Source organism: Heteronotia binoei, chromosome 2 (assembly GCF_032191835.1).
Source record: "Heteronotia binoei isolate CCM8104 ecotype False Entrance Well chromosome 2, APGP_CSIRO_Hbin_v1, whole genome shotgun sequence".
Lineage (NCBI taxonomy): Eukaryota > Metazoa > Chordata > Lepidosauria > Squamata > Gekkonidae > Heteronotia > Heteronotia binoei.
In genome coordinates, this window is record NC_083224.1 from 16,684,392 (window position 1) to 16,702,664 (window position 18,273).

Sequence of the window (18,273 nt, forward strand, 5' to 3'; positions counted from 1 at the left end):
CTTCTGCAGCAAGCGTCTGAGTTCAGGTCACCAAAGGTGGATCCACCCACCCTCCAAAATTTCACAGGTGAAAATAAGGACATGCATAGAGCACCTTTAATCTCATACCAAAAAACAGTACTTAAACTTGCCTACTACCGCCCCCAGTGTGCATTGTCCAAGGCTTTATTCCATATTAGGGTTGCAATCCCCAGGTGGGGGCAGGGGATCCCCCGGTTTGGAAGCCCTCCCCCCCCCCCGCTTCAGGGTCATCAGAAAGCGGGGGGAGGGGAGAGAAATGTCTACTGGGAGCTCTATTATTCCCTAGGGAGATTTATTCCCATAGAAAATCATGGAGAATTGATCTGCGGGTATCTGGGGCTCTGGGGGGGCTGTTTTTTGGGGTAGAGGCACCAAATTTTCAGTATAGCATCTAGTGCCTCTCTCCAAAATACCCCCCAAGTTTCAAAAAGATTGGACCAGGGAGTCCAATTCTATGAGCCCTCAAAGAAGGTGCCCCTATCCTTCATTATTTCCTATGGAAGGAAGGCATCTAAAAGGTGTGCCGTCCCTTTAAATGTGATGGCCAGAACTCCCTTTGGAGTTCAATGATGCTTGTCACAGCCTTGATCTTGGCTCCACCCCTAATGTCTCCTGGCTCCACCCCTAATGTCTCCTGGCTCCACCCCCAAAGTCTCCTGGCTCCACACCCAAAGTCCCCAGATATTTCTTGAATTGGACTTGGCAACCCTATTCCATATTCATTTCCTGCACCAAGCTGAGAAGGTGTTTGTTCACCAGTTTCAAAATAATGCTAGAAAAATATAATTGCCCTACAGTCTACCAGCAGTTCCAAACGTATCCCAGCAGCTGGCGTGGCACCTCAGTGTTCAAGCACGTTCAATTACGAGCATGTGCGCTAGAGCAAAGATGCAGTTACTCTTCAAATTCAACTTCTGGAGATACTGTAAGGTTGCCCAGAACCCTGGAAAAGGACAATCTGAGCAAACTGCACTAAAAAAAAATGTTTAATGAGGAATTCCCCAAAGGCAATAAAGATAGGAACGAAGCCAGGTTTATCTGGGACAGGTCAGGGATGGGTCAACTTTGGGGGCCAGAGGGCCACATCCAGGTCTCCACCCACATTTCAGGGCTTCCAAGCCAGCCACTGGCTCTTCCTGTTTCCGCCACTGTAAGCACCAGAAACAGGAAGAGGTAAACCGGCGGAGAGCCGGTCTGGTGTAGTGGTTAAGTGTGCAGACTCTTATATGGGAGAACCGGGTTTGATTCCCCACTCCTCCACTTGCACTTGCTGGAATGGCCTTGGGTCAGCCATAGCTCTGGCAGAGGTTGTCCTTGAAAGGGCAGCTGCTGTGAGAGCCCTCTCCAGCCCCACCCACCTCACAGGGTGTCTGTTGTGGGGGAGGAAGGTAGAGGAGATTGTGAGCCGCTCTGAGACTCTTCGGAGTGGAGGGCGGGATATAAATCCAAAATCTTCATCTTCTTCATCTTCATACCCAACCCATAGACCTCAAAAACTGGTGGATGTGGACCTCTCTCCTATTCTCAAGCTTTAAAATCCCCAGGTTGGGGCAGGGGATCCCCCGATTTGGAGGCCCTCCCCCCACTTAAAGGTCATCAGAAAGCTGAGGGGGGGAGGGAAATGTCTGCTGTGCACTCCATTATTCCCTATGGAGACAAATTCCCATAGAATATAATAGAGAATTGATCCATGGGTATCTGGGGCTCTGGGGGGGCTGTGTTTTGAGGTAGAGACACCAAAGTCTCAGCATAGCATCCCGTGCCTCTCCTCAAAATAACCCCCAAGTTTCAAAAAGATTGGACCAGGGGGTCCAATTATATGAGCTCCAAAAGAAGGTGCCCCTATCCATGATTTCCAATGGAGGGAAGGCATTTAAAAGGTGTGTGGTCCCTTTAAATGTGATGGCCAGAACTCCCTTTGGAGTTCAGTGATGCTTGTCACACCCTTGCTCCTGGTTCCACCCCCCAAAGTCTCCTGGCTCCACCTCCAAAGTCCCCAGATATTTCTTGAGTCAGACTTGGCAACCCTAGGGTAACAAAAAATGGCAAGGACATTTGACACAAGGCCATTTCTACAACTCTGGAAACATATCCCCTGTGTTAATTTAAAATATTGCATTTCTGACAACCAATCCAGCTCTGGGACCGGAGATGGAGTCACCAAATGGTCTGTAATGTTGTCTTTCTCTTCGAAATTCAGTTCGGAATCATGCCAAAGTGAGACATTTCAGAATCTACAAGGAGCCTGGAGGAAACTTGTACTTGGAAAAGGAACATCCGTTTCCCAACCTGGAGCAGCTCCTGACTTATTACACAGTCAACTGGAAAGTCATCCAGAGCCCCTTGCTTCATCCCTGCATCCAAAAGGTGAGTGTGGATGAGGAAAACGCCCATCCATCGTATTCACTTGTCATTTATCCTTGCAAATTAACAAACGCCAGAACTGAATTTTGGGGAGATTTGAGTTTGAGGGTCCCAGTGATGAATCATAGAATCATAGAGTTGGAAGGGACCTCCAGGGTCACCTAGTCCAACCCCCTACACAATGCAGGAAACTCACAAACACCTCCCCCTAAATGAAATCCGGGTGCTTTTTGCTTTGCTGTGGTACTTTTTACTCTGCAGCCAAATTTGGATTTGAAAACTCAACTCTGGATAATGCTTTTTATTGCAGCATTCAAAAGCTAATTTTTTTAATGGATGGGGTCACAATTGGAAGAACTTCCAGATTTCTCAAAATTATTTCTAGCAGCAGTACTTTTTTATTTTAAAGATTTTTTTTTTTTGCCCTGCTTTTCTTAAATATCTCCAAGGGACTATACAAATAAGGTCAGAGTATGGAAAATCCCTGTCATGGATAACTATTGACTTGTAAGCAGTTTGTTGTTCAGTCACACAGTCGAATCCGACTCTTTGCGACCCCATGGACCAAGTCACAGCAGGCCCTGTAAGCAGTACCGATGTCCTAAAACATGTCCATGTAAAATAGTTCAAACAAACTATTTATTCTCTTCTTTCTTAGAAAGAGAATGAGGGAAAGTGGCTAAGTGTAATTCTCATCAGATCTCAGAAGCTCGCAGGGTTACTTGGATGGGAGACCACCAAGGAAGGCTTTACAAAAGAAGGCAATGGCAGATCACCTCTGCTTCTCTCTTACCTTGAAAGCCCTTTGGGCCTTGGCTGGTGTCATGATCATAGGCCTAGTGAGGCCTACAGGTTTCAGGGAAGCCTGTATCAGAGTAGCTACAGGGTCTACGTTTCCCAGGACCCCTTCTATTCGTCCGATTGGGTGGGCAGTATTTCTGGAAGGAAAACTTGTCCAGTGGACACCAGAGAGGTGGGACCTGGAAGGAAGGAAATAAAAGGCCCAGCTAGAGAGGGAGTGTTGTCCTCTCTGGAAAGGCTGGGCTGAAGGCTGCATTCAGGAAAGTTCCCTCATCCAAAGAGTGGTGAGTCAGTTGGAAGCAGAAAGAAGGGAACATACAGTTAGTCATGTCAGGGTTTTTATTTTGCTTTGTACTACCACCTTTACTGTTTTTCAGTGTTCACTATTGCACTAAAAGTTACAACCCACTTGTTTGTTCTTGAAAACTTACAATAAAACTATTGTTATACTGCCTGGGTCCTCGCATCTCTTCGGTCACAGATGGAAGGTGTTTGTTAGGCAGGAAGACACAGGGGTTGAGTGGGTGCTTTGAATCCTCCCAGATTGACCCATACCAGAGTTGTGGCAGCCAGTAGAGGCCCTCTCTGCCCCCCCTGCTTGTGACAGCTGGGGTCGCCATATGTCAGTTGAGAGTGACTCGATGGCACTTTACACACAATAGGGTTGCAGTGTACAAAAAGGTTCACGAACTTCCTTGGATAAAAGATTGGGACGGTGAACCACGTTACTGTAAGCGTGATCCTATTCTGTAATTTTTGCACTGCTTCAACTGTCATCCTTATTCCTCAGTTCTCTCTGGTGGTTCCAGGCTTTTGGTTATTTGGTTATTGAATGTCCCATTTTGTTGATTAAACATCTGGATCTGCCTTGTACTGACTCAGGCCCATGGTCCATCAACGTCAGCATTGTCCACTACAGGGGTGGCCCAACTTGCTTCGTGTAAGAGCCACCTAGAATAAACGTCAGATGTTTGAGAGCCTGCAAGACATGAACGTCAGATGTTTGAGAGCCACAAATAGATGGGGAGAGGCAGAAAGAAAGCAACTTCAAGGGCATTCTCCAAACTGCCTGCTGATTTGGCTTGGAGAAGTGATTTAAAGAGACAAATGCCTTCTCCAAACCGGCTGACGGAGTGGTGGGGGTTTCGAGGGCCACGCAATATGCGTGAAAGAGCCACATGTGGCTCCCGAGTCTACTCAGTCTACTCAGGCAGGCAGCAGCTCTCCAGATTGTATTGACTCACTCAGCTTAATTGGCTTTGACTCCTTGTGAGAAGAATGGACTATGACTAATGTAAGTAAATAAATAAATAAAATTGCTTTTGGAATAGAGTTGCTAGCCCTGGATTGGGAAATACCTGGAGATGTGGGGGCGGAGTCTATGGAGGGCAGCGTATGGAAAAAGGAGGGCCTTCCAGAGAGCCAGTCTGGTGTAGTGGTTAAGAGCGGAGGACTCTAATCTAGGAGAGCCAGGTTTGATTGCCCACTCCTCCACATGCAGCTGTTGGCGAGGCCTTGAGTCCGTCACAGTTCTTTCAGAACTGTTCTCTCAAGAGCGGTTTCTGTCAGAGCTCTCTCAGCCCCACCTACCTCACAGGCAATGCTCCCTCTAAGCTGTGGAGTCTTGTGAGCAAAAATTCTACTTTGTGAGCTCCTGGCATTACTGCGTTGATCTGCTGCATAACTTAGTTTGCTCTGGGATGATTTGTGAGCTGGAGGCTAAAAAAAAAACGTGAGCTAGCTCACACTAACTCAGCTTAGAAGGAACACTGCTCAGAAGGTGTCTGTTGTGGGGAGAGGAAGAGAAAGGAGATTGCAAACTGCTCTGAGACTCCACGTGAAAGGCAGGGTATAAATCCAATATCATCATGTTCTGCAATAAGAGTCCACCTTCCAAAGCAAGCATTTTCTTCAGAGGACCTGATCTCTGTTGCCTGGGAATCAGTTGGAATAGCAGGAGAGCTCCAGCCACTACCTGGAGGCTGGCAACCCTGCTTCAAAGTTCCTTGCTGGATGTAGCCATAAGTTGGTTGCAGCTTGATAGCACTTCGGCACCTTCTTGAGTGCTCTGCTCCTACTAAACATTCCCCTTTTTATCTCACCCTTGCTGCTTTCTCTGCTTACCACCCCCCCTGCACAAATGGCGCCCTCTTCTAGGGCTGCCAGGTCCAACTCAAGAAATATCTGGGGACTTTGGGGGTGGAGCCAGGAGCAAGGTTGTGACAAGCATGATTGGACTCCAAAAGAGGTTCTGGCCAACTCATTTAAAGGGACCGCACACCTTTTCAATGCCTTTCCTTCATCGGAAATAATGCAGAATAGGGGCACCTTCTTTTGGGGCTCATAGACTTGAAACCTCTGGTCCAATCCTTTTGAAACTTGGAGGACTTTTTGAGGAGAGGCACTGGATGCTACGCTGAAAATTCAGTGCCTCTACCTCAAAAAACAGCTCCTCCAGAGCCCCAGATACCTGCAGATAAATTCTCCATTATACCCTATGGGAATCGATCTCCATAGGGAATAATGGAAGGCCCAGCAGATATTTCCTCCCCCCCCCCTCCTGCTTTCTGATGATCCTGAAGCAGGGGAAGGGCCTGCAAACCGGGGGGTGGGATCCCCAGTGGGGATTGGCAGCCCTACCTTCTTCCCTCCCTACCTTCAAGTCAACTCCAAGTGAAAGACTCCTGGGAATGGCTTGGGAGAAAAGGCCCAAGCAAGACCTGCAGTCTGCCTTCCATCAATCACGCTGTCCCACCCAGTTTCCCAGCTGTAGATTCCACACCTCCCAGCCGGCTGCACACCTGAGCCAGCATCTCCTGGCCTTCAGCCAGGCTCCACCTAGAAACCTCCACCCGCCTGCCCAAGGGAGACAACATGACAGTTTGCATCCAGCTATGATTCAGTGAAAGAGATACTGTTAAAACCGATTGTCTGGTGATTGTCCAACATAGCTGAGGAGTGATTCTAGATAGTTTTATCTCTCTCTCTTAACCGCTATGTGGAGTTAAGCCAGGTTTGATTTCAGTGAGCTTCCAACACACCCCTAAGGAGATTCAGATTTTGATTATAAAAACTTGAGTCTTTGAACCAGAAGTTACTCCATAGATGTGCATTTCAGAACCTCTTGCATACCCCAATTCGTGTTTTCTTGGTTGAAATACCTCAATTTTCCCTATCCAAATTTGCATCATAAATTTTATGTTTTGGCTCCTTTAGATGGAACAGAACAGCTGCATTTATAATACTGGGTGGACTCATTCTCCAGGCTGTTCTGTGTGTGTGTGCGCGTGTATGCATGCATGCGTGTGTGTGTCTATGTTCGGTCCTGACCTGAACAGCCCAAACTAGCACAGTCTTGCCAGATCTCAGAAGCTAAGAAGGGTTGGTCCTGGTTAGTGCTTAGACAGGAGACCACCAAGGAAGTCCAGGGTAGAAGAAGGCAATGGCAGATCACCTCTGTTCATCTCTGCCGTGCCCTGGATAAGAACATAAGAGAAGCCATGTTGGATCAGGCCAATGGCCCATCCAGTCCAACACTCTGTGTCACATAAGAACATAAAAGAAGCCCTGTTGGATCAGGCCAATGGCCCATCCAGTCCAACACTTTGTGTCCCACAGTGGACAAAAAACCCAAGTGCCATCAAGAGGTCCAGCAGTGGGGCCAGGACACCAGAAGTCCTCCCACAGTGCCTCCCACCAAGCACCCAGAATACAGAGCATCACTTGCCTCAGACATAAGGACATAAGAGAAGCCATGTTGGATCAGGCCAATGGCCCATCCAGTCCAACACTCTGTACACACATGGCCAAAAAACCCACTGTTGCCCCCCCCCCCCAAAGCACCAAAAATACAGAGCATCACTTGTCTCAGACAGAGAGTTCCATCAATACCCTGTGGCTAATAGCCACTGATCGACCTCTGCTCCAGGAGCCTTGGATAGCTTTGTCTTGTCAGATCCCTTGTCAAAGAGCTAGTTTGGTGTCGTAGTGAAGTGTGCGGGCTCTTATCTGGGAGAACCGGGTTTGATTCCCCACTCCTTCACTTGCAGCTGCTGGAATTGGCTTAGGTCAGCCATAGCTCTCGCAGGAGTTGTCCTTAAATAGCAGCTGCCTTGAGAGCCCTCTCAGCCCCACCCACCTCACAGGGTGTCTGTTGTGGGGAAGGAAGGGAAAGGAGATTGTAGGCCGCTCTCTGTCCTTGAAAGGGCAGCTGCTGTGAGAGCCCTCTCAGCCCCACCCACCTCACAGGGTGTCTGTTGCGGGGAAGGAAGGGAAAGGAGATTGTAGGCCGCTCTCTGTCCTTGAAAGGGCAGCTGCTGTGAGAGCCCTCTCAGCCCCACCCACCTCACAGGGTGTCTGTTGCGGGGAAGGAAGGGAAAGGAGATTGTAGGCCGCTCTCTGTCCTTGAAAGGGCAGCTGCCTTGAGAGCCCTCTCAGCCCCACCCACCTCACAGGGTGTCTGTTGTGGGGAAGGAAGGGAAAGGAGATTGTAGGCCGCTCTCTGTCCTTGAAAGGGCAGCTGCTGTGAGAGCCCTCTCCAGCCCCACCCACCTCACAGGGTGTCTGTTGCGGGGAAGGAAGGGAAAGGAGATTGTAGGCCGCTCTCTGTCCTTGAAAGGGCAGCTGCTGTGAGAGCCCTCTCCAGCCCCACCCACCTCACAGGGTGTCTGTTGTGGGGGAGGAAGGGAAAGGAGATCGTAGGCCGCTCTCTGTCCTTGAAAGGGCAGCCGCTGGGAGAGCTCTCTCCAGCCCCACCCACCTCACAGGGTGTCTGTTGTGGGGGAGGAAGGGAAAGGAGATCGTAGGCCGCTCTCTGTCGTTGAAAGGGCAGCTGCTGTGAGAGCCCTCTCCAGCCCCACCCACCTCACAGGGTGTCTGTTGTGGGGGAGGAAGGGAAAGGAGATTGTAGGCCGCTCTCTGTCCTTGAAAGGGCAGCTGCTGGGAGAGCCCTCTCAGCCCCACCCACCTCACAGGGTGTCTGTTGTGGGGGAGGAAGGGAAAGGAGATTGTAGGCCGCTCTCTGTCCTTGAAAGGGCAGCTGCTGGGAGAGCCCTCTCCAGCCCCACCCACCTCACAGGGTGTCTGTTGTGGGGGAGGAAGGGAAAGGAGATTGTAGGCCGCTCTCTGTCCTTGAAAGGGCAGCTGCTGGGAGAGCCCTCTCCAGCCCCACCCACCTCACAGGGTGTCTGTTGTGGGGGAGGAAGGGAAAGGAGATTGTAGGCCGTTCTCTGTCCTTGAAAGGGAAGCTGCTGTGAGAGCCCTCCCCAGCCCCACCCACCTCACAGGGTGTCTGTTGTGGGGGAGGAAGGGAAAGGAGATTGTAGGCCGTTCTCTGTCCTTGAAAGGGAAGCTGCTGTGAGAGCCCTCTCCAGCCCCACCCACCTCACAGGGTGTCTGTTGCGGGGAAGGAAGGGAAAGGAGATTGTAAGCCACTGTGAGTCTCTGATTCAGAGAGTCTTCTTCTTCTTCCTCTTCTTCTCTGTAGCTAAGCAGGGAAGACCCTGGTTTGTACTTGAATGGGAGACCACCAAGGAAGTCCAGGGTTACTATGCAGAGGGTAGGCAATGGCAAACCACCTCTGTTCATTTCTTGCCTTAAAAACCTTACGGCAGGGGTGGCCAACGGTGGCTCTCCAGATGTTTTTTGCCTACAACTCCCATCAACCCCAGCCATCAGCCATGCTGGCTGGGGCTGATGGGAGATGTAGGCAAAAAACATCAGTAGAGCTACCATTGGCCACCCCTGCCCTACAGTGTTGCCATGTCAGCTGCTCTCCTTCCTTGGAGGTTTTTAAACAGAGGCTAGATGGCCATCTGACAGCAATGAGGCTCCTGTGAATGTAGGGGGAGGTATCTGTGAGTTTAGAGCAGTTCCTCAGTGGAACAGGCTTCCTCCTCAGGAGGTGGTGGGCTCTCCTTCCTTGGAGGTTTTTAAACAGAGGCTGGATGGCCATCTGACAGCAATGAGGCTCCTGTGAATTTAGGGGGAGGTGTTTGTGGGTTTCCTGCATTGTGCAGGGGGTTGGACTAGATGACCCTGGAGGTCCCTTCCAATTCTACGGTTCTATGAACTTCCTGACTATTAGAGCGTTTCCTCAGTGGAACAGGCTTCCTCCTCGGGAGGTGGTGGGCTCTCCTTCCTTGAAGGTTTTTAAACAGAGGCTAGATGGCCATCTGACAGCAATGAAGATCCTGTGAATTTAGGGAGAGGTGTTTGTGAGTTTCCTGCATTGTGCAGGGGGTTGAACTAGATGACCCTGGAGGTCCCTTCCAACTCTATGATTCTATGACATCACTTCCCACCACCATCCCATGTTCTGCCCGGTCATTTTGCATTGTTATCTGTTCATTTGCAGAGGTCTCTTGAGACAGACCAATGGGAACGTCCCCGTTCAGAATTCACGCTGTGGAGGAAGATGGGAGAAGGATGTTTTGGAGAGGTGTGGGAAGGAATGTGGAAGAACACAGTGCCAGTGGCCATCAAAATCATGAAGCAAGGTTTGTGGGACGTGAAACATGTCATCCGTTGTGAAATTCTTCTTCTGTTCAGTCTCTTGATTGCCTGTTTCCTAACAAGTAGCTCGTTTGCATTTGTATGACTAGACCAGAGTCCCAGGGCCTGGCTACAGAAGGAACTTTATTTAGGGTTACCAAGTACAATTCAAGAAATATCTGGGGACTTTGGGGGTGGAGCCAAGAGATTTTGAGGGCGGAGCCAGGAGCAAGGTTGTGACAAGCATCACTGAACTCCAAAGGGAGTTCTGGCCCATCATGTTTAAAGACCTTTTAAATGCTTTCCTTTTAAATTGGAAATAATGAAGGATAGGGGCACCTTTTTGGGGGGCTCATAGAATTGAACCCCCTGGACCAATCCTTTTGAAACTTGGAGGGTATTTTGGGGAAAGGCATCAGATTCTATGCTGCAAATATGGTGCCTCTACCTCAAAAAACATCTTTTAAATGCTTTCCCTCCATTGGAAATAATGAAGGATAGGGGCACCTTTTTGGGGGGCTCATAGAATTGAACCCCCTGGTCCAATCCTTTTGAAACTTGGAGGGTATTTTCGGGAGAGGCATCGGATTCTATGCTGCAAATATGGTGCCTCTACCTCAAAAAACATCCCCCCCAGAGCCCCAGATACCCATGGATCAATTCTCCATTATATCCTATGGGAACTGGCAGACATTTCCCTCCCCCCGCCCCAGTTTCTGATGACTCTGAAGCAGGGGGAGGGCCTCCAAATTGGGGGATCCACTCCCCACAACTGGAGATTGGCAACCCTAACTTTACCCAGGAAATTTGCTTCCAAAAGGCTTCACTACATTGTTGACTTCAACACTAGGGGGCTCTCTGTATTCTCGTCTTCCTTGCTTGGGTGTTCCTATTGCTTTTTGGGGGGGGGGAGGTTCACCTGTGTTTTACCCCCTCTAGTGGTCATTTAGATATTACATTGCTTAATGTATGGGATAAAAAACGCTGCAATTGAAATCTGCAGAGAGATAGGTTAGACATAAAGTGAGATAATATCGAATCAACTGCTAGAGGGTGCTAGAGGACCCCCAGGCATGGAAAATGAGAATCAGGAAGAAAAAGAAGATATTGGATTTATATCTTGCCCTATACTCTGAATCTCAGAGAGGTCACAATCTCCTTTACCTTCCTGCCCCCCTTCGCCAACCAACAGCAGACACCTTGTGAGGTGGGTGAGGTTGAGAGAGTTCTCATAGCAGCTGCCCTTTCAAGGACAGCTCCTACGAGAGCTATGAACCCAAGGCCATTCCAACAGCTGTGAGTGGAGGAGTGGGGAATCAAACCCGGTTCTCCCAGATAAGAGTCTGTGAACTTAACCACTACACCAAACTGGCTCAAAAAAGCTCAAAGTAAGGCTATCCGACTAGAAGTAGGAAGTCCAAGGTTCAAATAACTCCATAGCCTTGGTCCACTCACTCTTCCTCTGCTTAGTCTTCCTCACAGGGTTGTTGGTAGCATACAAAAAGGAAGGGCAGAACTACCCACTGTGCTCTGATGGCCTTGTTTGTTTTAGTTATGTTACAGGGCTTTTTTGTAGCAAGAACTCCTTTGCATATTAGACCACACCCCCTTGCTGTAGCCAATCCTCTTGGAGCTTACAGTAGGCCCTGTAAGAAGAGCCATGTAAGCTTTTGGAGGATTGGCTACATCAGGGGTGTGTGGCTGAACAGACAAAGGAGATTCTGCTACAAAAAACGGCCCTGGCTATGTACTACCTTTCAACTAACACTCCAAGGCATCTCAAGACACAGTGAAATACAATGAAATCAACAAAAAGCTAATGGAGCACAACAATTCTGACTACACGTTCTCGCTTATGCCCAGAATTAAACTTTGTTTGTCTTAAAGGCACCACTGGACTCAAACTTAGTTCTCACATCTGTTTGTTAACTCTGATTAGGGCTTTTTTTGTAGCAGGAACTCTTTTGCATATTAGGCCACACAGCCCTGATGTAGCCAATCCTCCAAGAGCTTGCAGGGCTCTTCTTACAGGGCCTGCTGCAAGCTCTTGGAGGATTGGCTACATCAGGGAGGTGTGGCCTAATATGCAAAGGAGTTCCAGCTACAAAAAAAGCCTTGTATGCTAATTTGCTGTTATTCCTAGTTGTTACCAACTGCTTTGTGTGGGGGGAACCTCCCCCTATGTCGCTGGCACGATGACATCACCCGGAAGTGACGCCGTCGTGCCGGCAATGTTGTGCAGCTACTGCTCTATGCGTTTCCGGGGAAACTCTATGGTTTTTCCAGACGCTCTAGCCATTTGGGAGGGACAACTCTATGGTATAATAGGTACCACTGCGTTTTAACCTCCGAAATGGCTAGGGCGTCCAGGAAACCCATAGCGTTTTCCCGGAAACACCTAGAGCGGTCGCTGTGTGCGCTGCCATTGCGAAGACGGCACTTCAGGGTGACGTCATCGTGTCACACGCACAGTCCCCCGCCGCAGGACGCTGGGGACTTGGCAACCCTATAGCTCTGTGATTCTATGATTCTACAAAACCAGTTAGAAATCAGTGGGAGAAAGGTCTGCGTAAAAAATGTAACTGAAAAGTAAGCAGCATCCAGACTGTTCCTGGTTGCCCAGCAGTGACTGCATTAGAAACTGGAAATCCCTTTCCCCTGTCCTGCAAGTAGGAACCAACTTGGAAGGAGGGGAGGGGCCTAAATTTTTAACCACCGGAAGCTAGTTTGATGCCTAAGCGCAATTATGCCTCCTGCTTTTAATGTATAGATGGTGTTTCCACCCTTCCTCAGAGGAACACTAGGCTGCATCCCTTAGCACCTCATTTAACCTTCACAACCACCCTGAAAAGCAGGATAGGCTGAGGCGGGGTGACTGACCTAAGTTCACACCGCGAGCTTCATAAGGATTTTATAATATAGTAGGTTCAACGCATGGAAGAGGTGAGGTGGTAGTGATAACCAGCTCTTTATTAGATACAGTTGCACAATAAGACTGGAGAACTGGAACCACAGGGCCCCTTATATACAGTTCAAGGTCCCCGTGCTAGCATGCCATTGGATCATTCAAACCAGCCAGAGGCTCATGATTGGAGCAGGGCAACAGGTCTTTGGATCCTGCTTTCCATTGATCCCGAGTCCCCAAGCTCAGTCCGACAGACTCCAATGAGTAGGGTTGCCAAGTCCAATCCCAGAAATATCTGGGGACTTTGGGGGTGGAGCCAGGAGACACTGGGGTGGAGCTTGGGGGGAGGGGGGAAACGGCGCCGGGGAGCGTGGCAAGCCGCCCCGTCTCGGAGCGGGCGCCGCCGCTGCGCAGCTGCCGCCTCTTCTCCGCTCGCCGTGGCTGCTCCTCCATGAGGAGGAGCAGCCATGGCAAGCGGAGAAGAGGCGGCAGAGCCCATCTCGGAGGAGCAGCTGCCAGGGGAGGCGGCAGTGGCGCGGCGGCCTCGCCCGCTCCGCCTCTGGGGTGGAATCGGAGAAGGGGGTGGAGGCGGGCCGGGGGCGTGGCGAGCCGCGAGTCTCGCCATGCTCCTGGCCTGCCTCCGCCCTCCCCTTTTCTGGTTTTGCCTGTGCTGCTGCCGCCTCTTGGCTGCTCCTCCAAGATGGGCTCAGCCTGGGCCCATCTCGGAGGAGCAGCTGTGGTGGGCGGGGAGGGGGCGGCAGCGGTGCGGCGCGGTGGCCTCGCCTGCTCCAGGATGCAGCGGCTCGGCATGCTCCCCGGCGCCGTTTCCCCCCCTCCCCCCACTTCCGTTTTTTTGGGGAGCGGGGGAAGAGGGTGGAAATCCTGGGGTCCCCCACCAGGGCGGGAGGGTTGGGAAGCCTACAAATGAGCCAGGCAGGAACACACACAAATAGTCTTCACTTTGGTCCACATACACAACAGATTTAAACCCAGGCCTCGCTGGTCCAAATCTGACTGGGGGTGGGAAGAAAATAGGTCCACTGTTGGACAGCTGGCCAGTTTTCAGTGGATCAGCCTGTTTCCGCTGATTCCTGGAGGTTTTGCAAAGAATTCAGAACTAGGTGAACCTTGGCTTGATAATCTCAGGCCCTGTAAGAAGAGCCCTGTAAACTCTTGGAGGATTGGATACATCAGGAGGGTGTGGCCTAATATGTAAAGGAGTTCCTGCTACAAAAAAAGCCCTGATCAGGTAACTAGGGTTGCCTCCTAGGGCTGTCAAGCTCCTGGGCAGGTGGGGGTTCTCCCTCCCTGGAGATCCCCAGCCCCACTCAATGTCGCTGCTGTGATGACATCACTTGCAAGTGACGTCATCATACCATAGAGTTTCCCTCCCATTTTGCTAGAGTATCTGGGGAAACCATAGAGTTTTCCTAGAAGCTCCTAGAGTGGCCAGTGCATGATGTTGTCGGCGCGATGATATCACTTGCGAGTGACATCATTGCACTGCGCATGCATAGCACATGCGAAAAAAGTCCCCTGCCAAAGGCCGCAGGGGATTTAGCAACCCTGTTGCCTCCTCTGGGCTGAAAATTCCTGGAGATTTTCTCCAGGGGTAGATTTACTAGAATTACAATTGTTCTACAGTCTGCAAAGATCAGTTCCGCTGGGGAAAATGGCTGCTTCGGAAAGTGGACTTTATGACATTACACTACACAGACATCTCTCTCTTCCCAGAAACCTGTTTCCAGCCTCCACCCTGAAATCTACAGGAATTCCCAGATCTGGAGTTGGTAGGCCTAGACCAGGGATAGCCAAATTGTGGCTTGGGAGCCACATGTGGCTCTTTTACACATATTGTGTGGCTCTCAAAGCCTCCACCATCCTGTCAGTCAGCTTGGAGAAGGCATTTCTCTCTTTAAATCACTTCTTCAAGCCAGCTGGCAGCTTGGAGAATGCACTTAAATTTGCTTTCTTTCCAACTCTTCCTCCCCCATCTATTTTCCTTCCTTCCTTCCTCCCTCCCTCCCTCCCTCCTCATCTTGCAGCTTTCAAATATGTGACGTTAAGTAAGTTTGGCCACCCCCACCCTAGACTGTGGGTTTGAACCTGTGTCTCCAAGATCCTAGTTCAGAACTCTAACCAGTACACCAAGCTGTCTCTCATAATAATAAAATAAATAAATAAATATTAGCCCAACATGGTCTTGTTTATAGGGTCGCCAACTATGAGACTGGAAAGACCTGGAGACTTTGTGGGTGGAGCCTGAGAACACCTAGGTTCGCTGAGGGGAGAGACTTCATTGGTATCTAGTACTATCGAGTCCCCCCTTCAAGACAGCCATTCTCTCTAGGAGAACTGATCTCTTTCATCCAAGAATCAGTCGTAATGAGGAAACTCTCCAGGCAACACCTGGAGGCTGGCAACATCAGACATGCCCCCTCAGAAACCCTCCATGCCCATCATCTCGTGTGTTCCTTCCAACAGCAAACATGAGGGACGACTTCGCCAAGGAGATCCAGAACTTGAAAAGCCTGAAGCACGCCCGGCTCATCAAACTCCTCGCAATCTGTTCGGTCGGCGAACCTGTCTACATCGTCACGGAGCTGATGAGGAAGGGCAACTTGCACAGCTACCTCAACAGTTAGTATCCCGTGAGCTGTGGCTTGCCTGGTTGAGCCACGGTTGCCGTGGGGTTGTTGGGGGCTTTCTTTGGGTCACGTGACTTCTCCCACGCACCACTTTCTGACAGTACAAAATAGGGCTGCTGGTTCAAGGTTAGGAAATATCTGGAGTTTTGAGGGTGGAGCCTGGGGAAGACAAGGTCTGGGGAGGGGAAAGACCTCAGGGGAAGTGAGTTCTATTGTCTGAACATAAGAGCATAAGGGAAGCCATGTTGGATCAGGCCAATGGCCCATCCAGTCCAACACTCTGTGTCACATAAGAACATAAGAGAAGCCATGTTGGATCAGGCCAGTGGCCCATCCAGTCCAACACTCTGTGTCACATAAGAACATAAGAGAAGCCATGTTGGATCAGGCCAGTGGCCCATCCAGTCCAACACTCTGTGTCACATAAGAACATAAGGGAAGCCATGCTGGATCAGGCCAATGGCCCATCCAGTCCAACATTCTGTGTCACATAAGAACAGAAGAGAAGCCCTGTTGGATCAGGCCAATGGCCCATCCAGTCAACACTCTGTGTCACATAAGAACATAAGAGAAGCCCTGTTGGATCAGGCCAACGGCCCATCCAGTCCAACACTCTGTGTCACATAAGAACATAAGGGAAGCCATGCTGGATCAGGCCAATGGCCCATCCAGTCCAACATTCTGTGTCACAAAAGAACATAAGAGAAGCCATGTTGGATCAGGCCAATGGCCCATCCAGTCCAACACTCTGTGTCACACAGTGGCCAAAAAAAACAGATGATCTGGAGATTAGTTGTAATACAGACAGGCCTCATTTTGGGCAGGAGTGGAGCTCCGGAACCTCCAAATTTTTATCTATCTTTCTTTCTTTCTTTCTTTCTTTCTTTCTTTCTTTCTTTCTTTCTTTCTTTCTTTCTTTCTTTCTTTCTTTCTTTCTTTCTTTCTTTCTTTCTTTCTTTCTTTCTTTCTTTCTTTCTTTCTTTCTCTCCCCCCACCCCCGAATACTTGCTTCTGAGCTACATTGTTCAAACCCCCTGAGAGAATTTTGTTGAACTCTAAGATTGGACAAACTTTCTAATATTTTCCCCTCACAAAAAAATGGGAAAATAACCAAAACATATCAAGCAGACAGATGGAAATCTACATTGTGCCACTGTGGCCACATAGGAGAAGGTCATTTAAAAAGCATGATGGGAGAAGTGTTCCCTCTAAGCTGAGCTAGCGTGAGCCAGCTCACAGATTTTTAGCCTCCAGCCTCACACATTTGTATCTTAGCTCAGGAAGGATGAGCCCAGCGCAAACTAATTTATGCAGCAGCTCACAACAAAACTCTGCAGCTTAGAGGGAACATTGGATGGGGGTAAGGTTTTGTTACGACAGTTATAATTCAAGAAGCCTTTAAAGGTAGATGCTGAGGTGATATAATTTAGTACGCCTTCCGGTGATGTCAGGGGTGTGGGGCATATGCAAATGAGCTGTGCTAATGAGCTCCGGCACCTCTTTTTCTACAAAATGACCCCTGCCAGGAGATCTCCAGGCCCCACCTAAAGATTGACAACCCTCATTTCAAAATAGCCTGCATGCTGTCTCATACTTCCCATCAGAGCCCTGCTGAAATCACTCATCGCTCCCTGACTTGTGTTGAAAGCCATCAAATGGGTGTTTGCTAAAAGTATGTGCTGAGATCCATGCAAGACCCCCCGGGTATTAAATCAAAAGAACAAAGTAGGAGTCAAGTGGCACCTTTAAGACCAACAAAGTTTTGTTCAGAATGTAAGCTTTCGTGTCAGCTCCAAGCACACTTCATCCGACGAGGAATCAGGTACAATGAGCAGAGCTACACATAGCTGGTAGGCAGTGGTTTAGAAGAAGAAGAAGAAGAATTGCAGATTTATACCCCGCCCTTCTCTCTGAATCAGAGACTCAGAGTGGCTTACAATCTCCTATATCTTCTCCCCCCCACAACAGGCACTCTATGAGGTGGGTGGGGCAGAGAGGGCTCTCACAACAGCTTCCCTTTCAAGGACAAACTCTGCCAGAGCTATGGCTAACCCAAGGCCATGCCAGCAGGTGCAAGTGGAGGAGTGGGGAATCAAATCTGGTTCTCCCAGATAAGAGTCCACACACTTAACCACTACACCAAACTGGCCGTTCTCCTTTATCTTCTCCCCCCCACAACAGACTCTCGGTGAGGTGGGTGGGGCTAGAGAGGGCTCTCCCAGCAGCTGCCCTTTCAAGGACAACCTCTGCCAGAGCGATGGCTGACCCAAGGCCATTCCAGCAGGTGCAAGTGGAGGAGTGGGGAATCAAACCCAGTTCTCCCGGATAAGAGTCCGCTCACTTAACCATTACACCAAACTGACTTTCTACACACCAAACTGACTCTCTACAATGGTACAAATGCAAAACGGTACAAATTTAAGATCCAATGGCAGAATAGTAAAATTAACAAACTGAGCAAACCTTTGATCTGGGTAGCATGAGCGTGAGAAACCAATAAAACAGTAACATGTCAACATGTGAGAATGTCTGTTAATCACTCTATTGTTATAAGCCTGGGCCAAAATGAGGGCATTAACAGACATTCTCACAGGACCGGCTTTCTCCGCTGCTTGCAGCCCTCAGAGCCTGAACACGCAGCTAGCAACTGAGCTGCTCTCTGCCCAGCTTTCTGGAGCGGCTGCTGCTGGTATTGTCGCCAAGTTTGCCTCTCCCCCGCAGCTTTGTCAAAGGGGCTTTTGAGAAGGTGCCTGCAGGCTGTAGCGGGGGCAATGGGCAGCAGGGCAGGCGCTCCAACCCTGAGATAATTTGCAAGAGGGCCCCCCCCCCGAGATTTTTACTGCCTAGGGGCCTCCACAGAGTTTAATCCGGCAGTGCTTGAATATAATCTAGGCCCTGCATTTCCTGCTTCCCAAAACTGGGCTGTAGCCCATCCAACTCATGGCTTCTCTAGAATAGAACCGAGGCTTCTTCCAAGATCGAAATGCCCCAAATCTCTTCCCCGTGGGCAAAGAGGATCTTGCTAATTTGTCAACGGAGAGC

The 18,273-nt window shown here is 49.7% G+C and overlaps 1 protein-coding gene across 1 annotated transcript in view; it reads left to right on the forward strand.

Moving 5' to 3' along the window:
• SRMS (src-related kinase lacking C-terminal regulatory tyrosine and N-terminal myristylation sites) overlaps window positions 1-18,273 on the forward strand; it is a 57,203-nt gene that overhangs the window by 20,383 nt on the left and 18,547 nt on the right. Inside the window, exons 3-5 of the mRNA XM_060232906.1 lie at window positions 2,222-2,388; window positions 9,542-9,683; window positions 15,068-15,223. Coding sequence (XP_060088889.1) covers window positions 2,222-2,388; window positions 9,542-9,683; window positions 15,068-15,223 — 465 coding nt within the window. The remainder of the gene's footprint in view (window positions 1-2,221; window positions 2,389-9,541; window positions 9,684-15,067; window positions 15,224-18,273) is intronic.